At 42.4% G+C, this 26,509-nt stretch overlaps 5 protein-coding genes across 5 annotated transcripts; 3 read left to right on the plus strand and 2 right to left on the minus strand.

Annotated features, from left to right (window-relative positions):
* LOC310996002 (claudin-4) lies at positions 1 to 669 on the plus strand (the record flags this gene model as incomplete). The annotated part of the gene is made up of 1 exon (XM_083985249.1): positions 1 to 669. One exon carries the CDS (start codon positions 1 to 3, stop codon positions 667 to 669), a length of 669 nt encoding a protein of 222 aa, XP_083841375.1.
* A 2,752-nt stretch (positions 670 to 3,421) lies between these two features.
* LOC310996003 (claudin-3-like) lies at positions 3,422 to 4,521 on the plus strand. The gene has a single exon (XM_083985250.1). It carries the CDS (start codon positions 3,467 to 3,469, stop codon positions 4,121 to 4,123), a length of 657 nt encoding a protein of 218 aa, XP_083841376.1. The 5' UTR covers positions 3,422 to 3,466; the 3' UTR covers positions 4,124 to 4,521.
* A 1,467-nt stretch (positions 4,522 to 5,988) lies between these two features.
* LOC310996004 (claudin-3-like) lies at positions 5,989 to 6,636 on the plus strand (the record flags this gene model as incomplete). The annotated part of the gene is made up of 1 exon (XM_083985251.1): positions 5,989 to 6,636. One exon carries the CDS (start codon positions 5,989 to 5,991, stop codon positions 6,634 to 6,636), a length of 648 nt encoding a protein of 215 aa, XP_083841377.1.
* A 6,591-nt stretch (positions 6,637 to 13,227) lies between these two features.
* Positions 13,228 to 18,704, minus strand: LOC310995997 (THAP domain-containing protein 5-like). Its single transcript, XM_083985242.1, has 5 exons — positions 18,544 to 18,704; positions 15,616 to 15,799; positions 14,402 to 15,201; positions 14,000 to 14,186; positions 13,228 to 13,899 (listed from the first exon to the last, which is right to left on the minus strand). Exons 1-5 carry the CDS (start codon positions 18,615 to 18,617, stop codon positions 13,780 to 13,782), a joined length of 1,365 nt encoding a protein of 454 aa, XP_083841368.1. The 5' UTR covers positions 18,618 to 18,704; the 3' UTR covers positions 13,228 to 13,779.
* A 373-nt stretch (positions 18,705 to 19,077) lies between these two features.
* On the minus strand, positions 19,078 to 26,246 carry ppp5c (protein phosphatase 5, catalytic subunit; the record flags this gene model as incomplete). The annotated part of the gene is made up of 13 exons (XM_083985241.1): positions 19,078 to 20,192; positions 20,426 to 20,507; positions 20,604 to 20,782; positions 20,916 to 20,956; positions 21,060 to 21,147; positions 21,839 to 21,981; positions 22,193 to 22,298; positions 22,459 to 22,557; positions 22,734 to 22,799; positions 22,890 to 23,011; positions 23,173 to 23,320; positions 24,075 to 24,316; positions 26,150 to 26,246. The coding sequence occupies 13 exons, from the start codon at positions 26,244 to 26,246 to the stop codon at positions 20,130 to 20,132; spliced, it is 1,476 nt and encodes a 491-aa protein (XP_083841367.1). The 3' UTR covers positions 19,078 to 20,129.
* Positions 26,247 to 26,509: the final 263 nt, after the last annotated feature.

Consider the following 26,509-nt stretch of genomic DNA (forward strand, 5'->3'; position numbering starts at 1 on the left):
ATGTACTCTGCAGGCGTGGAGATCCTTGGGATGATCCTGGCCGTGGCTGGATGGCTGGGGGTGATGGTGGCCTGCGGCCTGCCCATGTGGCGAGTGGCTGCCTACATCGGTCAGAACATTGTCATCTCCCAGGTGATCTGGGAAGGCTTGTGGATGAACTGTTCGGTGCAGAGCACGGGTCAGATGCACTGCAAGGTGCACGACTCCATGCTGGGGCTACCAGTAGACCTGCAGGCGGCTCGTGCCTTGGTCATCGTCTCCATGGTGCTGTGCATTGTGGGCATCGGTCTGTCGGTGGCTGGTGCCAAGTGCACCAACTGTAGCGGGGATGTGAGCAGTAAACCACGGCTGGTGGTGGCTGCTGGAGTGACCTTTGTGGTGGCTGGACTGATGCTGCTGGTGGCTGTGTCCTGGACAGCTCACGCCATCGTCCTGGGCTTCTACGACCCGATGCTGGAGGAGACAGGGAAGAGGGAGTTTGGTAATGCTCTGTATTTCGGCTGGGCTGCCTCTTGTCTACTGATTCTAGGGGGAATCCTGCTCTGTTGCTCCTGTCCCCCAAGATCAGCTACAGCACCCAGTGCTGGTGGCTCTGTGCCACACCGGGCCGACTACTCAGCTGTCAAAACCATGTCAGTCAATGGATACACCAGGAGAGACTATGTATGAACATGTGACATGCAAGTATGGATGGAGATACACAGACCAGCGTTAATAATTTTGTGGTCAGAGGATGACATGGATTTACTGCAGCATATTGGACTTGTACATTGAGTATGCATGCTTATAATGATATGTTTTTACTATGACTGTTTTTCTGTAGTGGTGGACTATTGCTTTTAATGTTTCATTTCAAATATTATTACATTTTTATTTGTAGATTTAGGCTTTTTGTAAATTAAGATGTATTTGATGTTGAGAAATCCACATGTCTATCTGGGTCATTCCAGACTAAAGAAAGTTTTTAAATAAAAATCAAACTTTCAAGCCTTCTTTGTAGAGGAAATGTTATTTGTAACTCAGCCTTTCAATGCCACAGCGTCAGAAACTGATGCATTAATTAAATGTAACACAACCACCATCTCTGTTCAAGCTCTTCAGTATGCAGAAACAGTTGCGTAAGCCAGCTGTAGGGCTTAGCAGAGTCTGACCAATAAGAGCTGTACTGGTGCTCACTGAAATTAGGTATTTAATTTCAATGTGAGGGGAGGGTGGGAACAATGCAGGGCTTGTTTTAGAAGAGCACCTTATGCTTCCCCTCCATTGTAGCCTGTCCTCCATTTGAGAGAGTGAAACTGAGTCAGAGATAAAAGACTCTGTCTGCAAAGGGGATCTGGACTGGAACTGAGTCCAAACTGAGACACAATGACCCTGTTAAAAAGGCTCTGGTTTGCAACTGTTTACTTTGCTTCCCAAATAGGATTCACCAGAGAACGTGTTTCAAAATGCTTTACTGGAGTTACTGCAGAATCTAAACAAAGGCAGGTACCAAGAAAAAGTATGTCACATGATTGAAACCAAAAATGATAAAGGTTTGCTAGACGCTTGTGCTATTCACCTTGTCATGTCAATATTTTGTCAGTCTGGTTGATTCTATTTTAGCAACTTAGTTACACAACATTGATAATGACAAAGGGAGCTTGTTCAAGACTTCTCAAAATATTTTGTTCGGCTAGCATTTTACCAGGTACAACCACTTTCACATCCATATAAAGTTATTGTATAAAGACAATGACTAGTTCATAAAGAAAAGGAACAATCTCTAACATATTTAATTACAAGTGTGTATGTGTGATATACTGTTGTTGTGTGTGGGGCTTCAGTTTGTCTGCCCTACAAAGGGAAGTTTAACAAACTCACAGCAGCACTGTCAAATGTTACAGTCTTTTGGGGTTAGAAGTTTTTATCCTAAAAGGTTCACATTTTGACTTTGAGTAACTATCAGAAACTTTACAGTATGAGAAATCTTGAGTTATTTATACCATCATTAAATACTCAACAGATGATTACAGGCTAAAGTTTTTGACTACAATCACCGCGTGATGTTGTTTAGGTAATTTCCTGTGTAGATGCTGTGGAGGATTCAAAATGTGAAAATAGGAAGAGGGAATCTGGTTCAGCTGCAGGAGGCCAGAGTGTATATTTAGTAGCATCTTTTTTTTCCTGCGGCACGTGCAGCAGTTAAGCTAAGGTTGAAACCCTTGATGCACTATGTGACCTTCAGAACAAGGACACTGATAACACCCCCCTCCCCATTCATCCACTCCCCTATCCATGTGTACACGCACTCAGACAATTGTTCCAGCTTCCAACACACTGGTCCACCCTCACTTTGTGTTAGATATGCCCGTTTCCTGAATGAATGAATGAAAAATACATACTGTGTGTTATCTGTCCTGTGTACCTTCCACATATTTCAAGGGGGTTTGTTTTATCTGTTCTGCAGTTCCTGCTTGTATACCCTACTATGGTAACCAGTGAGACGGATTAATCAACTGAAAATACAGTGTCGATGCAACGGAGTGAAGCTGTTTGTCATCACAGCTCAGCACACACTCCAACATTATGACATAATATTTAATCATGTATGTTGCTCTAAGATCTGCACCATCTGTTTGGCCCAAGACGGAAAAGAAAAAAAAAGTTTTACTGGAAACTATCTCTATTTAAGGATAGTGTATCAAAAAAATGCTAAAACGGTTGGTCAGGAATTGGTACTGAAAACATTTTGGGCAGAACTGCTTATCTGGAAGAACTTCTCTGTAACTCCTCATCATCACTCTTCAACATTTCCCCTACAAATCTGCAGAAAAAACACACACACTGGTGTAAGCTAATTACAGTAAATGAGAACGTACTGGCCAAGTTTGATCAAATTTGTTGGAAGGATACACAGGACAGATATGACCGCTCCCACTGGTTTCTAAAGAGCTTTCACCACCTCCACTATGCCCTCGCTCTCCTCAGCTTCAGCTTCAGTTAATGTAGTTCATACAAACAAGGCATAATTAAAGCACAATATAATTCACAGCCATTTAATTTTACACACCGACTCATCTGCCACACACAAGCACAATGAGAAACCTGCAGCAGTTGATATAGTGTCGTCCACTTTCATCATTCATCTACAGATCTTTACCATGTCTGTTATCCTTTAACTACTCCGGGCCTAAGATACAAACCCCCTGTTTACTCTCCCCTCACCCAAACAGGTGGGAGCGCTACCGGGGGCCGAGCAAGTTGAATGATTAATCTGAGGCCGTTTGCATGCCAAGGCTGGGTTTTGGTCATTCAAACGAGGTGGGATAGAAGATGATTTGAACACCTCTGTAACCAAGTAACTCCACCTCCTGCTCGATAAATGCACTGTATAAATATGAGCAATCAGCTCACCAGTGCACACTCACTCAATCAGCTTCCATCTAGAGAGGACGTCTGTGCACACGGACTCATACACAGCTCAGTCATGCCTTCAGTGGGACTGGAGATACTTGGAGTGACTCTGGCCGTTCTGGGATGGATCTCGGCCATCGTGTCCTGTGCCTTGCCCATGTGGAAAGTATCGGCTTTCATTGGGGTGAACATAGTCACGGCAGAGACCACCTGGGAGGGCATCTGGATGAGCTGTGTGGTCCGGAGCACAGGTCAGATGCAGTGTAAAATCTACGACTCCATGTTGGCTCTAAGCGCTGACATTCAGGCCGCGCGCGCCCTCACCATCATCACCATCGTGGTTGGCATCGTGGGAGTCCTGGTGGCTATCATGGGGGCCAAGTGCACCAACTGCGTGGACGAAGAGACGGCCAAGGCTCGGGTGATGATAGCTGCTGGGCTAGCCTTTATCTTGGCTTCTCTGACCCAGCTGATTCCTGTCTCATGGTCTGCTAATACTATCGTCATGGAGTTCTACAATCCAATCATCCCTGAGGCCCAGAAGAGGGAGATCGGTGGAGCTCTCTACCTGGGCTGGGCTGCAGCAGCGTTTCTGCTCATTGGTGGGTGCATCCTTTGTTCCAGTTGCCCCCCACAACCTGAAAAAAGGTACGGGCCTCCGTCAAAGATGATGTACTCACCAACCAGGTCAGCTGCACCAAGTGGCTACAACCAGAGAGACTATGTCTGAACTTGCACCTGCTGTTTTCTCACACCCTCTGCTACCATGGAAAAGACTGATCAAAGAGAACAAGAGACAATAGTCGTTTTTTTTAAAAGAACATGGAGGAAAAGCTGATGTTCATGTCACCATATGTTCTTTTAAACATAGCCTACATTAAACTTCCTTTGTTAATTTTATTGTGTGAAACTTTGTCACTGCTGGAAGCCCTGAGGTGTGTAACTGTATGTCATGTTGTTCTTTACATTTTATACCAAACCAAATTATTTGTAGCCTATACATTGTTGTTGTTGTTGTTGTTTTATTTTTATTTTTACAAAACTTAAAGAATAAGTGATTCTGCAAACTGTACTTTTTTGTAAGTTGACTGTGTATGTGTTTCATAAAGAACCTTCATATTTGATTAAGAGGTTTACCACATGACGTTTTGTTTGTTATACATTTGACGCTTGATTAGGGTTAGGGTCCATTTGTAAATTACTTATAGTTGAGAGGCTGAAATTTTATTAATATCAAATTCGGAAGAAAAAAAATCAAATTAGGTCATGCATATAAGTCACTTTTTAGATACAGGCTACATAGTGCCTATAAATGAAACCAAACCACTGCTCCACGCTGTACGTGTTAAAGAAGATCAGATTTTCATAACAAAACTAAGCTAGCTAATAGAGAAGTTGAAGCAAACAAAAACCACACCCACGACGATGTTTGATCTTCATATGAACAGGAGAAAGAAAATGTCTGGATACCCTGCATACCCGGCCATTAGTGTGAGACAATTGGAGCACCTATTCACCTGGCTGTCTCCCATATGTCTGTTGGGGCTATGATAACAAGAACCATTGCTTTGTCAGCTTCCCCACACTCAACTATCTGCACTGCCCTCTCAAACAATGGACCCATTTCATGTCAGAGGGGGAGACTGGGTGGGGTGAGTGGTAGAGAGGGGGGGTGGGGTGTCAACACTGGGGCCACAGAATGCTAAAGGAGGCAGGGGCATTTCAAGGGAGACAGTCGCAGCCTCAAAGAATTTCAAGGGCATTCTGCAGACAGAGTCATTAGGGCCTATCAGTGTGTAACAGGTCAGGTGTATGCTGGGAGCCTTATAACCCCATATGTTAAGTTTGACTCCGTGAAGAGGAGTTTGTTTTCCTGTGGAGTTTAAGAGAGTTCCCTTATCCTTTTATGTATTTTGGAGATGCAACGTTAGCACCACACAGCACTGATAACACAGTGAGGAGGCTCTCTTACTGATAAATGGAGGATACATTCTTCATTTATTAGTCATTAGAAAAAGAAACATCATCAGAGTCCTGAGCTCATTACGAGGGAGTGGATGAGCACTGCACCACAGGTTACTTTAGTTTTTCAGCGATTACCGTAATACGTTCTGGTCCTGATGAGGAGATTCCATGTACACCCGTTTAACTAGCAGGACGAACAAAAAAGTTTACGTGAAATAAACAAAGATAAAGCATAAACACAACATCCATGTTTTTTTAATCACACAATAAGAGAATTGTTGGTTTTGGTACAACAACACATGCAGAGCTCGGTGCCTCCTCAGCCGTACAGGGCCTCTTTGTGGCCAGGCCCATTGTGAAGCTGACCATGTAAGCTGATAGCAGAGACTTCAGAGAGTGTCCTGGTCCTTCCTCCCCTGTGGTGATGTCAGCTCCTTCAAGGACTCCACCCCCACACCTGATCTGCCTTATAAAGCATACTGGTGAAGTCCAGGCAACAGATCATCAAACTCTCACAGGTACGAAGCCTGAAATTAACTTAATTAGTAGTCTCTGGTTGACTCTTCCGCTCAGCAGGTCTCCTCACAGGTCTGACACACATTCAGCAGCAGAGGAGGAAGACGTGTCAGTATGTCTATAGGGCTGGAGTTAATAGGCATCTCTCTGTGCATTTTGGGATGGATTATTGCCATCGTGGCGTGCGCCCTCCCCATGTGGAGGGTGACGGCCTTCATTGGGAGCAACATTGTGACAGCTCAGATCATCTGGGAGGGTTTGTGGATGACCTGCGTGGTCCAGAGCACGGGCCAGATGCAGTGTAAGGTCTACGACTCCATGCTTGCTCTCTCCCAGGACCTCCAGGCCGCCCGCGCCCTCACCGTCATCTCCATCCTGCTAGCCATCCTGGCTGTGCTCATCGCCATCGCCGGGGCCAAGTGCACCAACTGCATTGATGACGAGGCATCCAAGGCCAAGGTGGTGATCATCTCTGGGGTTTTCTTCATTGTGTCCGGGGTCATGCAGCTCATTCCTGTCTCCTGGTCAGCCAACACCATCATCAGGGACTTCTACAACCCTTTACTTCCCGACGCCCAACGGAGAGAGCTGGGGGCCGCACTGTACATCGGCTGGGCAGCTGCAGCTCTCCTGGTGCTTGGTGGCGGACTCCTCTGCTGCTCCTGTCCACCACGTGAGGCAAGATACAACCCTTCAAGAATGGCCTACTCTGCCCCACGGTCTGCAGGTGGGCCAGGGTTGGAAAGGAAAGACTATGTATGATCAAAGAGGGAAAGACAATGACTGAATCTCAAAACTGCTCTACACCAAACTGAAGGTGAACTGAGAAAAAAACAAGACTCCACAATGAAGGATGTGTTTGAATTTTCCTTTAACGTTAAGTATCTGAATTAGGCTCCTTGCTTTATGGAGACTGAAAAAGACATTTCGCATTTGAGTGGATTTTTTGTTGTTGTTGTTGTTTAGTAACGAAAAACAAAAAATGTCCTCAGTGCTCTGACTTTTTTTTAGATTAACATACTAAATGTAATGGTCATTGTACAATCATATATTTTTATACAGTCATTGCTTCTCAATGTTTACAAGTTAAAAAAACGCCATCACTGCTTCCTGTGTCACCTTCATGATAAGGCACTTCTATGTTATGTGTTAAATGGAACAACAGCATTACCATTAGGTCTATGTGCTGTAATACTGTATTTAATATCGGTGGTCACCTTCCACATTCAAAACAGATAGTAACTGTATGTAACGCAGCTTTTGGTGCAGTGTGTTAAGGGGCGGTGGTGAAGTGGCAGTGTGTGCTGAGGAAGCACAACAATGATTATCTTTGTGTCTTATATACAACTGCTGTACATGTATTTCACAAATGTTTTTAATAAACATGATTTTTTTTTAAAGATACTGCATTATTTGTTTTTTCTTTTCTTTTCAACAGTAAATTATCCCTTAATTCTCCCCTGCTTTAAAATAATGGTCTGACTCCTGTTTTATAACAGTGTAGTCGACCACAGAATGAGTCAGTAAACCAGTAACAAAAATGACGGAGTGTGTTCTAGCCAGGTGCCTTTGTAAGATTACCCTGACATTTAAGCCGGCTATGTTACCTCCAACTGGCAATTAGGCCACACACGCGCTGAGCAATTAGCCACAGGATCGGTTAACGGGCAGAGGTGATAAGTGTGAAGGCCTAGGAGCAGAAGTCCTGCCAGGAAGTTACATGATTTATTTGTATGTGCAGCCTTCAGACTTTGGTTATCATTGTATGCTTGGCTGAGCTCTTTAACACCCTGCCACATACACACACATTAATTTGCAGAAGCTCCTCTATATCAACACACATCCTGCTGTTGACTGAACAGGATGTATGTGCTAGTGAAGCATTTCCAATCCAAATGATCCCAACCCAAAGCCTACTGGCATATTCCCAGATGTTATGTCCCTCTACTTTTCCACTGTCCCATTGTACATACTTCCTTTGATGAGGAGTTGCAGCCAGGCAGCACATTACCTAGAATATTAAAAGAAAAAAACAGCCAGAGTCTCCACGACAGACGTGAGTCAGGCTTTTCCGTCTTGTTTCGAAAACCTATGCGGTCACACCTGATGAAGGCAGCAACTTAAAAAATTCATGACCATCTCATAGTAAATATGGGAGTGGTCCCTCTGTGCTGTATCACATTACTTTCCAACAGTTGTCTCTTACTCCAATATCAGTGTCATCTCTCACAAAGGACAAGGAACTGCTTGACATCTGGTAATGATTACTGTAACTACAGAGCAGAGCTCATTTAAAATTATCATGAGCATTCAACAAGTTTACATTTTAGGCATATATTGCCAAGCATTACAGGATTTAGAAAGACATTTTAGGACAATATCACAAGTGAGGAAACAGCCTTAATTTTGGTCATTTGACAAAGCAAGCACATGTTAGATTTATGTTCAGGTGAAGCTAAAATGTATGCCATGGTAAATGCATGCAATGATGAGAGTGTGACTTTGCTGAAGAATGAAATGAATTAAATTACAGCATCCTTTAAATGTATTACTAGTCTACAATGGCAATTATCTACCAACTGACTGAAATGCAACTTTACTAAAATGATGGGAATTAATCAATGCTTCCTTCCAAATGTTTTTCTGTTGTCTTTGTTGGGAGTGTTCAGATTTTCATGTTTTGAAAAGAATTGTCAATCATGTACCAACAAAACTATTTAGTAACCTAGAAGACCCTGAGGCTACGATGATACTCAATCTCATCAAATACCTAAACCTGGGTGACTGAGGAAAAAGGCTTTCTGTGAGTCTCTCTGGTCATGCTCCACTGGCTTTGGCCAACTCTGGTCACATGACCGATACTGGGGAATGTGAAGGGCAGAGAGGTTGGCTGGCACCTGAAGTCAGAAAGAAAAAGCCCCCACTCACCTTCCCTCCCCACCTCCCTGAAAATAACACAGGCTCACTGTTTTCACTCAGTGGGAACTGAGGGTTCTTACCTGTGACGGCAAGAAACCTGAATCCAAATCTAAACAGATACAAAGACGACCTGATCCAACAAATTCAACAAGAATGCTTCTGCAAGCATGTTATTTTACATGGTCTCACACACACACACACACACACACACACACACACACACACACACACACACACACACACACACACACACACACACACACACACAACACACACACACACACACACACACACACACACACACACACACCTGCATCACTCAAATTGTTCTCTTGAAAATACTTCTGATGAAAAACAACTGTTCTTTTTTTATTTAAGTTGTTTAGTGGAATACATTTAATCCTACATTTGATAAAATTATTAATAAAAATAATACAATTATTCATGAAACAGACAGGAATGTCAGATTATCAATTGGTATGTTTTTTTAGTCATTTTAAGATGTCAAATTAAGATGTGTTTTTCTAGAGCTTCAAAATACACAATTTGCGAATGACTGCAACAACTACACAACAACTGAAAATGGACACTTTTGAACAAAGGTGGAACTGTATTACTCTCTATTTGGAGGACTAATGGAGGAATATGGGTTATTATAAGGCTGTCATGTATCTCTAGGATTGATATTGTACTGCTGTTACTCCCTTTGGTGCAAATATCTATTCTCCGTGCGATTTCTCTTTATGGTATTTTTACTGCATTTTATTTACTTGTGTTTCAATTCATAGGGTCCTATAACAGTGAATGTTTTGTTTTCTTTTGTGGAAAAAGTAAAAAAAAAAAAAAAAAAATACACAATTTGAAAGTGTAAGCCCATTAAAGTAACCATGATTAAATTTTATCAAGATACTTTGATGAAGTTAGGGGCTGTTCAGGGAGGTGTGTGCCATAGTATTAGGTCAGGTTGTGCTGGCAAAATCTGCGTGTGTGTCAGCCTATTAGCTCATGGCAGAAGCGAGCAAATGTACTTGCTAATAAATCCAGCTCCCTCCCTTACATTCCAGCAGAGTGTTTGTCCAGCTGTGCATAGATAAGAAATACTCACTCTCACCACTGCTCAGGTTTGTGGTACAGTAAATAAGGTCACAGCTTGTTTGGTGAGGCAGTAGCTTAACGAGAAAACAGGTGAATACATAAGGTTGTTGGAGAAAACTCTACCATAACACGCTCAGAGAGAGGGGACTGAAAGATCAATATGAGTTTCGACTCAGCTTCACTGGCCAAGAGGATTTGAGTGAGGGAGCTGAAAATGAAATTATTATTGTGACTATTGTATCAAAAGATAGACATGATCCAAATAATACACGCTTCAATCAATGGAGGTTGATCAAAAAACTCCTCCTCAATCAGATTTGAAGGTGATCGAGTTACAATTCAAAGGAGCAACTTTAAATCATCTTGAATTGAAAAATTATCAAAACAGGAAAATGTATAATAAAACCTTTACCTGTCATAGTAATGCACGTGAGAGATACAGTATTTGCCCAGAAACAGAAACATTATTCTGCCGCCCTCAGGTGGTCACACTAAAGATCTGCGATAGGATTCAATGTGCCGATCATGATGCATCAGGGACACAGAGCCGACGTTAACACTTGTGATGTCCATCTTGGTATATCAAACTATACATTTACCAGTGTTGTAGAGTCTTCATAGGTAATGTTGACATAGTTGAAAATACTGTACAGATCATGATATGGCCATATAAAGGAAAACGGCTGTACGTTCACATTACACACAGGCAATAATACACTTGCAGACAACCGCTGTATCTTACTTAATTTCAGATAGCCTACACTATTTTAAAGTGAGACACTTTTTACATTTGCTCCCCTCTAAGCGAGCTAAATTGATTTATCAGTAAAATTTACACATTTCCCATTAATTCAGGATGTTTCCTAGCAATGGAAATTATCAGAATGTATTTAGGACAAAGGGCAGTGAAAATATGATAGTTTAAAAAAAAAAGTGGTCTCAGCTCAGGGGTAAACTGAGACAAACCAGAGAAATCAATGGGGTAAACTGATACACTTACTTTTCCCACTCTGAAACTACCATAACAACACATGTTGTAACAGTTAGAATCCTGACAGCTAGCTTGACAACCACACTTTCCAGAACTAATGTCGGACTAGTAGCAGAATCATGGGGATTGGACAATTAAGCACTTTTTTTTCCTCAACACAAAGTGACGCAAGAACAAAATCAAATACAACACAAAATGTTTTAATTAACATTCAAATGACAGATAGAACCAGTTAGTCTGGGGTCAGATTGTAGGCCCCGACAATCGTGACCATTTTGATCAAAAGTCCTCTTGTGTGTCGGGGAGCCGACAAAGTGGAATAGGACTAAAATTGAATTGAAATTGAATATTAAGCGAGCTGACTGAAGAGCACATCATAACAAAGCAGTTTGGCTACAGATCATGTTTGATCACGCGAGATTTCTGGCTTGGGGGACGAGATTCTAGTGTAAATCTTTGTGTATGGTGTGCTCACAGTGTCTCACTCATGGATTTATTATAATACATCCATGGCCTCACTTTACCCCGCAGCATTTCTCTCACTTAACCCCAACACCCCCATTTTAGAAAAAACGACCTCTCTTAGAAATTCAGGCAAATTTTCAGCCAGCATCATCACATGGTTTTATGTGTTGGTAGTTCATCATCATGTATCATATACGTTTTTCTACCTGAATCAATTTGCTTTGGCACAACAGTTGATTAAGTTGACAGCAAGAAAATTTACTTTTACATGCAAAAATTATATTTTTGTGAAAAAAAACATGCTTTCCACAGCATCATGAGGTCCTCTACTTCATAGCCATGGGGAAATGGAAGGGGCTTGAAAACATAATGGTCACATGACCAAAAATGTGTTCCGTTTTCTAGATACAGGGGGCATCTCACATTACCCGGTGTCTCACATTACCCCACTCTCCCCTACTATTTATTATTTTTTCTGTGACTAAAAATTGTTGTTTTTTAATCAGTGGTGTCAGGGATTTGCAGGAACTGGACCCAAATGCCGAGTTAGACAAGGGCAGGGATGGTGGAGTAACGAAAAAATATTTATTGCCTTACAAAAGAAACGCGGGAACTCACTGGGGAACACGGAAGAAACAGGAACACTCAGCACGAGGTAAGAGCACAGATTGACCATATAAGGGCAAAGGGACACAGGTGGGGCAATCAAACACAGGTGAGACACATGCGGTAATCACAGGAGGGCGAGCACAGGAAGACAGGACATGGAACTTCAAAATAAAACAGGACATGAACAGGTAACAGGAAACAAACCATGACAAATGGCCTGTAAATAAAGGGATAATTAGGTAGTATTTCTTTATATTGAATCAATAATTAATTATATATTCCTAATATACTATGAATATTCTACAAATAGATATTGCACAATAGACTGGATGCAACTGAGCCTATCATCACCCAGGTAGCCTATATCAATTTACTGTATCATCAACTATAGTCTCTCTCACAGGCACACACACGTCAGTAAAAGTCATGGCAACAGAGCAGTGACGCCTGACCGAGGTGACGTCAGTGCTGCAGTCCTGTGCAGTTTCTCTGTATGTTCTGTTACACCCCAGAACTTTGTTGGCCCGGAGGGGCATAACAATGGACCCAACCAATGACCCCAAACCAAACACAAAGACGCTAATTTAACTAAAAGAGGATTTAATCCACAACATAAAGGTACAAACAAGATAAACACACGCTAACACAAACAAAAGCCATGATGGGAGGCAGGCAAGCCCAGCAGTCCCCAGCACTGCCCCCCCTCTTCCAGTGTCAGCGGCAGGGTATTTAGCTCAGTGGACCAGGTGAGCCTCGTTTCGCTGATTGGGACCTGGGTGGAGCTGTGGGGGAACAAGGAGGGGGAGACACACACAAGGCCGAACCCCTTCCGGCCGTAACAGTTCTCACTAACCATTTATTATTGCCTCTGTCTACTAGGTGACTCTGAGACAGAGAGTGACTCGGTCTACTGTGATTACAGTCTTCTCCTGTTGTCACATGAGATTTACCGGGTGACGCAGCCACTTTTCCTGCCACTCAGTGGAGAAACAGAAACAAGCATCAGAGGAAAGGCATCTGATCTAAGGAATCAATAAGCATGTGTAATTTTGGACAAATTTGCTGAGTCCAGAACCAACGCAGTGAACGACAAATTAACCAAGAAATTTGGTCTTAGACCTCAAAGCCATTCTTACTCCTTTCTTTGAACAGAATAAATTCTGGAGCCAGTTGTACCACTATGCAGATTGCATCATTGCTGAAACACCTCACAAATTCCTCAGCACACAGTGAACCTGATGAGCATGAATCTGTACTGACAGCTGCACTGAAAGTGTCTCCACCCTGTCACCGTTGAACCAAACCATTATGCCCAAATGATGATGCATTTACCTTCACGACAAAGTTAGGAGTTAGGAAGTTGTCAGTAATTAGATCAAACTGTTTCTCATGCACCTGTGCTTGGTTGTATTATCTTTTTCTCTTTTAATAACTACAGCATTTCATAGCAGAAATAGAAACGAGGCACAAACCTAACAGATTATTTTAAAAGTTATTTTTTTAATTTGGTATGTTCATTATCACAAACAAAAATACTTTAATAAGTCAAACATAAATTGGAAGAGGCATATCCCTTACAAAACACATTCAACTTTGTCCCACATATGTGCATAGCTGAAAACAGAGCCAAACCTACCACCACATTTCATACACAGATCTCGGTTTGTTGAGAGAAAACTACAGAGCAAAACAAACAAAAATGCACACACAGACACAGACACACAATTAGGTAGCACTTTGTTTTCAATAGCATTGGCCACGTCATTTCATTTTTGGCACATGGTCAGCAGACAGAGAGAGGTGGGAGGCCCACAGTCACCTGGGCTTCACAGCTTTTCCTCTGTGTTATTCAGTGGAGTGTACAAGTACGCAGCATCGTCCTCCTCATAGATGATGGCCACAGTCTCGCCAGCATCTGTCACTGCCACACTCGTCTGTATGTAGGCCTATGGGAAGGGGTTGATGAACAGAGACTCTGATATTATTCAACATATCCAGTGAAGTAATAGAATTCAGCAACAGCTAAAAAGAAAATCTTATCAGTACCCTCTCGAGCAGTTGTAGTCGCTCTTCATTCAGCAGGTTGCTTTGCCTCAGCTGGCTAACTGTGTTCTCCAGACCCAGAAGCTTCTCCAGGTGCCGACGGTGTCGCTGCTGCAGCACTTTGACCTTCTTCTGCAGCTCGGCCACAATCGCCTCCAGCTGCTCCTTGCTCAGGCTGTTCCTATGGTAGCTGTTTGTGCAAACAAGGTAAACAAACTGTCAAAGGGGCAGTGAGATAGATAAGCATCGATATTTGAACTTTTCTTCAACAAAAATGTTAATAATCTTTTGTTGAGATTTAGTTGTGACTCTGCTCTTATTTTAAACCCTACACCACTTTGCCATCAACAAAAACACAATTTGGGTCAAATCTTCACAGCCTTGAAACTGAGAGTCAGTGCTCACCAGTGCTCCTCCAGCTGGTGATCCTGCCGCTCAAGGCTATCCTCCTCCGACTTGCCGTCATCTACCTCTCCATCTGTGTCCAATCTTTCCATAGTGAGAACCAGTGAAGTGGGGGAAGGTGGCACGTGTTTGGACACTATAGGAAGTGTAGATGGGATGGGCTTGGAGCTCAGAGCAGACGACAGCACCGTATCCGGGGAGAAGGTGAACTGTGTGGAGGTTTCACAGGGGAAAACGTTTGGTATCGTCTCAAAGTAGGCGATGACTTGAGTTTCCTGGCCTTCTTGGACATCCAGGAAGTCCTCTGTGGTACAAGTCACATCTTCAACACTGAGGGAGGCGACGACCTCATCTGTGCAGCCAAGTGTGGACTCGCTAGCGACCAGCCCGTGGCCCTGAGTTAAAATGGCAGCAGCGATTCCATTGACAAGCTCATCTTGGCTTTCATCAGCAGTGCACTCAGACATCACTACCACCTCTGTATCCTCTCCACCATTACTTAGATCATCTACTGTCTGGAATAAAGTTAAAGGGAAATTTGCCCCCGTTTCAGATCCGTCCACCGACGCCAGCGCAGTCACATCTGTCCTGAGGGAAGAATCGGATTCTACAGCGTCGCTCGACGCCACCAGACTGGTGTCGCCCTGCTGCAACGGGTCGACGGTGATCTCAAACAAGTGTACTGTGTGCAATGTACTTTCCATCTCGACCATCCTATCATCTGATGCCATTGTGCTGTGATTAGTGTTAGCGCGAAGGCGTTTTGGCTTCTTCTCACTTTGATCCGTGGCTTTCCGTTTCTAGAAAGAAGCAGAAATGCGTGTCAAAAACAACATGATAGTGTTTATGGCGTAGCCTGGAGGGACGCTTTCTAGGCTTCATAGAATTTATTTTATACATGTAAATATCATTTTATGTGCCTAGTAGTAAATACACTTGACAACAGGCAGCCAATTTACTGTTATTTTTTTCCATGCTGCATGAAGCTTCAAATACATCAGACAGGTAATTTCTGATCCTCTGGCCAATAAATTAAAGACAAGATAAGATAGGATAAGATAAAATAATCCTTTAATTGTCCCACAAGGGAAATTTACAAACATTTAACTTTAAATGAAATTAAACTTTAAAAAAAACAACTTTTTCATTCAGCATAATAACAGCAACATAATTACTTGCAAATGTGGTAGTGCCCTAATATTTCCGTGTTTTACCTGAGCCTCCAGAAAGACTGTGGGCACAGCATCGCTCTCCAGGTAACGAATCCCCCATCGCACCTTGAAGCACGAAGGTGCAAAGTGTTCGTGGCAAATGTACTGATGTCGAGAGGGAGTCCAGTTCTCACGTCCCATGTTCCTCAGCCACTGCTGCAGTCGGACCGGGTCCTGTAGAGGGAACCTAAAGTATGATAAAGACAACAAAATGTGATACACTGGTCCCACTTCAGCCCCCTCCACTGAAATATGGTGAAATGTTTGGAAAACTGAGCGTTACAACTGATCAGGACACTGACTGACTCTGTGGACTCATCGCATTTTGGCTTGTGATATTACACCACAGCGTGTAACACAATCCAACTCTTGTAGTTTTTGAGGCAGCTGCACTTTTTTTTTTTTTAAGTATATTTTTTGGCTTTTTACCTTTATTTGATAGCCCACAGTAGAGATAGACAGGAAAGGGGGAGGCAGAGAGAGGGGGTATGACCGTTACAATGTTTGTCATGTTTGTCGTTCATGCAGTGCTTTGTTACTCTGTTGCTTTTTATTTAATTGAATTACCGTCCTAGACGATTGGTGAAGTCCATGTTGTCCTGCTGACAAGATTACTGTAACACTTTCTGATAAGCACTCCATCTCTGTGTCCCTCTGCTTGCATATTCCCACAACAAAATGAGTGGCTGTAATCCACTGTACAATTCACTTTTGTGATCTACTGTATCCTGTGCACACATCATGAGCATCTGTCCTGTACTGGATCGCTCCCCCTGAGGTTTCCTCCATTTGACACTGTAAAGAGTTGTGGGAAGCTATTCCTGATTCGAGGGAGAACAGAAGGGTTTGTGTGACGCTCTATAAATTGTTTCACTTGAGGCCAATTTGTGATATTAGCCTATATAGGTACATTTCACCTGGTTTTGGATGTTGTCAACAGGCAGAGATGGGGACTCGAGTCACTGTGACTTGGACTCGAGTCGACTCGAGTCGCTATTTTGACGCGACTTGACTTGACTTGACAAAAAATAAAAGACTTGCGACTTGACTCGGACTTGGAGGTTAAAGACTCGGGACTTGACTTGACTTGAGACACGATGACTTGAATGACTTGAATGACCAGCCGCCACCGCTGAATTTTTCACCGGCACGGCACCAGCTCAGTCGGTGTGTTTTTTTTTTTTCCCCCTCCGGACTTTTTATGCACTTATTTTGAAAGGACCGCTGGAGAGAGAGAGGGAGGGGGAGAGAGTGAGAGGGGGGTTTGATACGGAGGGGCCTCCAGGGTCACTGCAGCGGGCGTGCTACATGGATCTAGGCTATAATATAATACATCCATGGCGTGCTATGACGCTCGCAGCTCAGTGTTTTATTTCGGAGATTTCATCCGGAGTTTTAGTGACGGTGAGCGGCCTGACGCTGCTTCATTAACGCCGCATCGCCGCCGCTGTTCAGAGACGGGCCAGACTCACAGTAACCAATATTAACAGTCACCTGTTACCAGCGTTACCATAGCGAGGAGCTAACGTGTCCTTTTTTTTTTTTTTTTTTAATTTTTTTTTATAAATCTCCTCTCCTTCAGCCTCACGTTCTCACTGCTGCAGAATCTGCAGTGACTACACAGCTGTTTGCCTGTCACTCATAGCATCCAGGAATGTTTCAATGGTACACATTCTTTGACTTTTGAATATAAAATATCAAATTAATATCTAAAACTACTCTGTATTGCAGGCTGAGAATGGTGTTGTCATGATAGAGTAGAACAGATTTTCTATTCTATTCTATTGATGTAGTTGGAGTTGACCTTTTGTGATCAGATCAGGTATGAAGAGGCTCATTAATGCATTAAGACATGCTAGATTTTCTATTCTATTCTATTATAATATATTGTCTTCACTTTATTTAGATTAGATTCTGCGGGTGAAATTGCAATAATAAGGTGACTTGACTTGGACTTGACTTGACCTATGCAGGACTTGACTTGGACTTGACTTGACATAACCTGTGACTTGACTTGACTTGACTTGCCCAAAGTGAAATGACTTGGGACTTACTTGAGACTTGAAGGTTAAGACTTGAGACTTACTTGAGACTTGCACATGTGTGACTTGGTCCCATCTCTGTCAACAGGACACTTTGATTAAAGTTTTAAAGGGTTTCCAGTGTTTAGAAATAAAGCAATTTGTTGTGTTGTCGCCTAACTTCCAGCTTCCAGCTCCAGGATTAAATGATGACATCATTGCAGTCTGTCTCCTGATCGATAAACAGGCTCAGGTGACCCCTGTGGCGTGTCATGAGGTAAACCCTGATAGTCACTTTGTGTTGAAGAGATTTAGCTGTCATATGTTGTGAACTGTGGAGCTGTTCAGGTGTAAAACATTACAGAGGTGTTGGATTTCGCCAAATTGGGGTGGACATAATAATAAATTGTACTTCAAGGTAACTGGACTTCTGTTCACTTCCAAACGATTTCGAGAGGTGAAAAGAAGTCCAGTTGCCTGCCATGACATCGATGACTCATTAGCTACACAGGTAAAAAGATAAATCCCTGCCGAATCCCAGCTGAACCAACACATTTCTAAAGCAGTTTCAGAAAAACCTGACAATGTGAAGATGTAGCCCGTAGCCGGGCTAATGAACAGCCACCCAAAGCGTTTTTATCTACAGGTGAATTAGACTACAGTCGTGATTCAATCAAGACTCTAAAAGACCTAAACCTGAGCGATATATCCATGCACACATGATATGCACTCTCCTCTCTCTACAATGACTCATATCTTCGCTTCAACCAGCGGACATATTGTCCGAGGCGACGCTGTGACAGTTTCTTAAAGTTAGATGACGCGCCCAGCGGCAGCACCTGAGCAGCAGATCTAGCTGTAGCTCCAACACTCGTCTTCCTATTTTATATTTTAAACTCGGTGATCTTACTTGTAGAAGCTCCTCCTGTCGCCGCCGCTCCCGGAGTCATTCTTACAGTTTGGCACCGAACAATATTTCGGCATCTCAGGTCGGTGTCGCTCCGTGTCCAGCTGGGTTCACAACAAGGTGAAACTCGTGCTGTGTTGTCAACTCGTGGCGCATGGTTGACGACTGACGATCAGCTGTTCAGACCCGTGACGTCAAATACATGCGTCTAAAAGGCAACGCGGTTCCGACAATAATACATCCATGTAATACATCCATGCGCGGTTCTCGCTGTTTCAGTAACATGCTCAGTTTTTAAAGTATAATTTGTTTTTGAAATTATTCTGTTTGTAAGACTTGGATTACTAATAAGGAATTTAAAAAGGGGAAAGTAACATGCAGTAAACTATGGTATCATTTTAAAATGATTTTCATTGGTGGGGGGGGGGGGGAGAAACCCCAAAAGGACAATATTGACTGACACAAAGAAAGAAATCATCTTATTTCTAAAATCACAGGACTTGTTTTTTTTTTTAATTCAATAATTTTCTCCAAACATTACACGGAATCTTTAAATGATACAGTATATATATACATACACGTCAGTGTATTATTTCATTTTTTTTATCTAAAAAGTTGAGGGCCGTTGGACAATGCAGCTGTGCGTTTCAAGACGGGTTGCATTTGGACGTTTGTGTACTGAAGACATCCACATGGGGGGGAGAGAGGGGGTAATAAGTCACCAGTAATCAAGTGCCATCAGTGTTTGCCTTACACCAAAGCTAGTTTGGAGAGTAGACTGTGCGGGAGCTGCCGGGTAAGTGGCACAATGACGGTCAAGGATGAAAACATGGAGAGCAGCAGCGTCTTCCCTGACAGGAAGCAGTGCAGCAGTGCAAAATAAATGTTACCAGCTACATGAATGAACCAGCTAAATACACCACTAATGGCAAACAGCACCTTGGAGTGTACCCAGAGACAATCCGCCTCTTTTTTTTGGACTGGGGTCATAACATGTAATCGTATTTTGTATTCCTGCAAAATGAACAAATCGACTGATATACTAGGATGGTTTGAGAAACACTGTTTAGACATGCTGCTCTTAACCCAGTTAACAATGCTCTTCGCTGTGTACACAAGCCAACAGTACAATGCTAGGTTTCAGAGTCACAAGATGCAACTTGTAAAAACTGAACAATCATTTTCATCACAGATCTTTGGTACATACCATCTGCTGAGTATAACAAACATTTAAAAAACCAAGCAGCTCCGAGGAGACTTGTCTGAAATTCTCAGGGTTGGTTTCTTTACCCAGTGATGGAACACATGAGCGGGCAACAGGAGAATAGAAATGGGATTTTTTTTTCCAGTTTTAACTGATAATATGGAAGGATGTGTCCAGTTTTAAACTGGGCTGGTCTGGTCTAGGTGATCTCTTCCCATTTCAACTACACCACCCGTTTCCTGCATACAGCTAGTGGAAGTTGGTCGGGGGAGAGGGATCCCTTAGGGTAAGCGTGAATGAAAGCATGTCCAAGCGCTGGAGGGAGTGAGGTGGCGGGATGGTTCAGGTCAGATGGGAGGTCATCAGTGTCAGATTAGCGTGGCCTCTACATCATCCCCAGCTGCATTAGCGTGTTCGCATATGCCATGGGTTTGACATTCGGATGAGGCTGTAAAGGAAAATGTAAAGGAGAAACATTAGATCACACTTCAACATGCCTTTTAAAGATTTATTGGTCGAGCCCATGTTTCAAATCTGCACAACTAAACTCTGGGATAAATCTGACACAAATCATGCAAGGGGTTAGGGTTAGAAGTAAAGGTAGCAAAGGTAGTTTTTTAAATCAGAAATTTCAAATTGCCAAACATTGTGCACTACACACAACGAGAAGAGCATACTGACCACAGCAGTGAACTGGTGAAATTCTGGCTTGAGATCTGATGCCCTGAGGTGAATATACGCTCCTTTGTTCCCCATCTGATCACTGGGGGGAGGCAGAATACAGCACACAACAGTTAGAGTGAATAGCCACAGAAACAGCCGGCTCAGCGCTTTTAAGTTAGCGTGCATGATCACATACCAGTAGTTGGGTGCTGAGAACACGGTGATGCACTTCCCTGAGTGAGTGACCTCGTAGCCCTCAGCTTTGACCTCATGACTACGCACGATGAAGTCCAGCTTGTTCTGTTCCAGGAAGCGCTCTGTCACATCTGGCCCGAACTGACAACTCACGCCTCGCTTGCTGATCGACCGGCCGTTCTGCAGGAGGGAGAGAGAAGTGAACGAGCGAAAACAAGATAGAGGGCGGACTCAGTGTTGGTCTAACATCAACTACTGAACACTCTCAATCACATCTAAAACCAAAATATATATTGGGTGGGTGAGAACTGACCTGCGGCTGTGGATCTGACCAGAGAAGGTCACACATGGGACCTGAGGAAAAAGTGGACAAGGATGTTGAACTGTGCCTGTTTTCCTTTCTTGAGATGATTTCTTTAAAGTTTCTACTAATGATTCCTTTGGAGTCTGACCCTACCTGAGTCCGGAGGCTGTCTGTTCCTGTCAATCTTCCTGAGGTCCTCCAATGTGACACCATCTTCACTGAACAGCCCTCCGTGCATTACCTGAAATGAATATTGCAATAGGATCATGTGTGCAACAGAAAATATCAAACCACTACTGCAAAAAGCAAATAACAGCTTCAGGTAAATCCATTATACAAAAAGTAGCTCACACTGAAATTTAATTTAAGGGTGATTGTAATTGAAGATAAGAATGGTCAGTCTCCATCTTTCCTACAACAAATAGAAAGATGAATCCTCTGGCTTTACACTATTCTGGGATCTTTACTTAAAAACAACTGCAGCTCAACTAGCTCCCGACTTCTAGTGTCAATCAGAGCCTCGACAGGAGTCTTGTTCAAACGTGGCTGAACTGCTTCAGGCTTATGTGCTGTTAACAGGCTTCAAGTTCATTCTAATCCAGTTAAATTGCTTATTTGATAAGGGCTGATTTGTTGAACCTGGATTAAGTTATCTAGTGATCAAAAAATGTTTCCACACTTCACATCACTAACAGTATGAACTTACTTTGAAAATGAAAACTTTCTAAAATCTTAAAAGTAGTTGTCCCAAATTACCATTTTAATGGGGAAAAAAGTGATCTGAACCTTTTGTTCTTAGTTTTTCTTTCTTTTCAACTGGCTCTCCAAATTAATATGGACACATATTTTGTTAAACTGTACATTTTATCACATAAAATCTAGGTAATTCAATTGTGATCTTTATAGCAACAAGTAACAGTGACATTGCTTACCAGTACTTTGCTATTAATACACTGTGCTAGAGGCAGCCACTGGAAGACCTCACTGAACAGCTGGAACATCTGGGCTGTGTACTTGGCCTTGACCTCCCCTTCAAATCCATACATCTGGTTCATGTTGTCTGTCTCATGGTTGCCTGCAGCGAAAAGCTTGGTTATTATAAATCACATAATCTCGTTTAAACAATTTGGTTAATACAGAAATCTGTATGTAATCTGGAAAAAAACAAATAGCCAACGAATCACCGTCAGGACTGTTCTTAGTGACTGCACCAATGTATTAAGTGTCACACATTATGACACACACGGCAACATCTGCCCTCACAGGCACACAGTGAGTGTTCTCACCCCTCAGCAAGTGGAAGTTGTCGGGGCAGAGCAGCTTGAAGCCAAAGAGGGTAAGGATGACTTCAACAGAGAAAGAGCCGCGATCCACAAAGTCACCATTGAAGAGCTGAATTCTGTGGTTAAGCACTATGACGCACAAGTTCTGCAATTGAGGCTTTTGGCTGTTGTTGTCGTATTAGAAACAGAAGAGCTCAAACAAGTGGGGTCACAACATTCAGCACCGACTTAAAACCTGATGTGTGACCATCTGCAAGGACAAAGGATACATAAGGGTTGGTCTCCGAGGGTAAGCCGTTCAACTTGAAGATGTTGAGGAGATCGTAGTACTGCCCATGGGTGTCACCACAAATTGTTATTTTTTCTGTCTGTAGCAAAGAAAGGCAGAAGACGTTAAATTAATCTCAAGCAGAGAATAAATGAGAAATAATTTCACATGGATGTTCTACTTTATTCACTGTTGTTCGGTTTCTGTAGTCCTATTAGAGACTGAACACTATGTAATCAAGTTCTACTACTAATTCACTAGTGATGAAGTCTTTACCTCTTTTAATGTGATCTCAACGAGACTTGGTAGTTTCGATAGAAGATCTTTGACTTGCACCAAAATCTGAAAAAGTACAGGAACACATTTGATTACAGATACAATCAGATTTCCCACAGTGAGGGTGCTGTGTTTCACTTGAGTGAGCATGTTTACCTGATAAGCACACTTTCTGTGCAGCTTATTCTGGTCTTTGAACCAATCCATCATCTCATTCATGAACTTCAATGTGACCTTTCCATCTTCAAGTTGGGGGCCATCGTAGTCATCCTCAATCGCTGCAATACAAGATTTGTTTTTTTAATCAGATGCATTATCACAAAGTAACAAATCAATCAGTGCATGTTTTGTTTGTTATCCTTAGCTACTGCTTTCAATCACTGTCATTACAGGGGGCAAAATTATTTGTAAATTTTCCCAATAAAAAAATTCAACTCACTCATGTTTTCAATGTCCAGTGAGTCAACAACAGATTTTTTTATCTCGTCGCTGGCGATGGCTCTCTCAAAAGCCTTCTGTTTCACAATCTTGTTACATTCCTGATACTTCATCCTTGCATCCTTGTCATTTGGTCGAACTCTTACTACCTATTACCAGAACAGAGAGGAGACAAGAAAAATAAAAGACACTGGCTCATTATGAACAGGCTTTCAAGCAGACATAAAAACATTCACTCAATGCAGAGAACAAACGTTAATGGTAACAAAACTAAATCAAGCATTCAACTTCTTAATTATGCAAACTGTTTCTTCTGGTTGAATAAAAAAATTGCTGAGTGGTACAGTCACTGTGCAACAATTAAACTACCCACAGTCACACACTGTTACTCCCTGTACGTTTAAGAATGTATGGAATCTATATTGCATTCTTAGTTTCAGTGACAGTCTATAAATACATATAAATCTAGTTCCAACCTCTCGCAGCTTCATGAGGATTAACACTCTGTTGTCATGGTGCGCTGTCTAGTTGGTACAATAAATTGCTGCGGGTATGGCTGAGCTTTAGAGGTCTTTGTTGTCTCAGCCCTGGTATACATTTACATTGCTTGTTATGAGCAACACAAACAACAATAGGCACTAAATTAGCAGTGTCTTTACACTGGATCTAATTGGCATCATGACTGGATTAAAGGATAATCCCTATTTTGGGCTGTTAAGGTAACAGGAAGAGCCTAACTCAAGGTGACAGATCAACAGATGGAACTCGATAGCTCTTTCTTTTGGGAAAATTTAGCAAAAAAACAGTTATGTATATGTGTGAATATGCTTCGTGTCCTGTATATTCAGTTCACATTGCAAGGCAGCTGCAAGTCTGATCCTAACAGTCGAGGATGCTCCTTACCGTCTCGTAGTCCTTAAGTGCAGCCTTGAATTTGCCCAGTGCCATGTTGGAGGTGGCACGGCGATAATACCCCTTAATGTAGTTTTTGTCTATCTCCAGGGCCTTCGTGGCATCTGCCAGGGCATAGCCATAGCACTCTGTGCGTAGGTATGCCAGGCTTCGGTTGCTGAAGTAGATGGCATTGGATGGGTTGAGCTCCAGGGCCTCTGTGTAGTACTTGATAGCATTTTCATAGTCTTTCTCTGAAAAACAAATGTCACATCTTCAGTGGACAAGCACTGAGTTTGTGGCTCTGCAAAGTCCCAGTAGAAATATCAGACACACTGGGAATGTTACACATTTTTACTTCCTATACTACTGGAGTGAGAACACTGCTGAACAAAAGTGTCAAAATAAAACTGGTCAAATGATTAGTTAACCAACAGATAATTGAAAACACAGACATTCAGGCTGTTAATTGTTCATTTTTTGCTTTTTTATCTTTTCCAACTACAATTTGGGTGGGGTTGGGTTTTGGTAAATTAAACACAATGACAGTTTGGGCTCTGGTAATTTGTGTCCAGCATTCTATGTTTGATCACATGAACATCAATGCAACAACAGAGGGGAAGTTATGAGACACAAAATCATCCTTTAATCCAATTAGTGAGCATACTGTAAGGAGGTCTACTGCTGCTAGTGCTAACCCAGTGCACTTGTGCTAAACAGCCACATGCAGTAGTCTGTTGCGTGACCTGCTGTAGCTATGTGAAGACAATATCACCCCCATGATACATGCTATTCTTCTTCCCACTGAGTATTGGCCACGACTCCATGGCAAACTTAATCACTAAACATAACAATTGCTCTTGTGTACACGATTCAGAATGAGACTTTTATTGGTTCAAGAGCATGTTTGTAAAGTCATCACACAGCTAATATGATAAAGCACTTATCTCAGTGAAGTGTCACTGTCTGAAAAACATTTGCAAAGCTTGTTTCTACCTTCTTGGCCATGCTTGATTGTACTTGTTAATCTAATCTTGCTACAATAACTTTACAGACAGGTAATAAACCCGATTTTAACATTAGAGGACAAACTACATCAGGTTTTTTATAATATTTGAAAACGAGCAAGCACCACGTGACTGGCACATTTCTTTTTTAGCTTGGCATGATAATCTGGAGGTTATAGGTTTTATACTGGGATGGGTAATAGCACACGATCTGCAATGCCTCGGCGTGATTATGACTTCATATCTAACCTGATCCTGTTTATTCTTTTATGAAATAGGCATTAATCGCGGCCATCCTACAACAGACAGACTACATCTGCTCTGACTCATCACGATGTCAGCCCTGGTAATGCCCGGGCCTCTGGAAACCGCAAACAAAGGAAGTTTGCACTGTCAAAAAAGGCAGACAGTATAACATAACACGGCATGGAGTCTCCAGTATACTACCACGGATGAGTACAGCTCAGTAACAGAGCACAAACGACAGAAGTTGACTTTCATTTTCGATGCTGCTCCGTCAAACTAAACAGTTTCTTGCCCGACCACCAGACTCCATCCTAGCTATTCGTATTCAATACCTCATCTAAATCAACTAAGAATAGATAAATCTAAGTTTTAACGTTGAAATAGATTTTTAAAAAGAAAAAAGGCAGCCATTCAACACCGAAAGCATTGCTGCCTTGCTGCCTGCTGCTGCGGATCACATGCGTTGCTAGCGAACAGAAAATTCAAGTTGTTGTATCTGAACCTAGGATAAAACTACATAACAATCAGATAACACGGCTGGATGAAAACACAAGGCGGTCATTGTCGTGCACAACGTGGAAGATAACAAATCTCAGCAAGTGACACAAGTGTGAGACACGGGTGCTTTAGCCTTTAGCTGAACCGGCTAATCCAATGAATGGGGTTTACAACTAGCATGCTTTCTGAGCGACGTTAGCTTAGCTTCACGTTAGCCACCGGCTCCGCTTGGAGCGTGTTGCAGCACATTGGTGTCTTCCTGTTTTTAATAGTGACACCTTGATCTGTTACAAACCGCACAAAGCAGCCACCGACTTGCCAGGTCTGCCAAATTACCTTTGAAGTGCTTATTCGCCTTCTCCTTGAGTAGCTCTGCATCATTACCTCCCTCCGCCATCTTCTCCTCACTGCCGTAAACTGACTCGTGCGCCATTGAGTCAACAGTCGCAAAGGTCGCAAACTGTGAGTTTAACTCATGGATGAATCTATTCCATGGTTTAACTTTACCGGATTAAAAAAAACGGTATGTGCCTGGTGGAGGAAACCCCCCAATATATGGTGGACACAAAGGTATTTTTTATCCTTAAGAAAATTGTATATTGTATGTTATATCCTAACATTATTTCATTGTAGCCTTCTGCTAGTGATAACCAGTAATTCATTGCAACGGTGAGTTTTATTGTTTTAAAAAATAGA

The sequence above is a fragment of the Trachurus trachurus genome (assembly GCF_905171665.1).
Source record: "Trachurus trachurus genome assembly, chromosome: 13".
In the NCBI taxonomy this organism is placed as follows: Eukaryota; Metazoa; Chordata; class Actinopteri; order Carangiformes; family Carangidae; genus Trachurus; species Trachurus trachurus.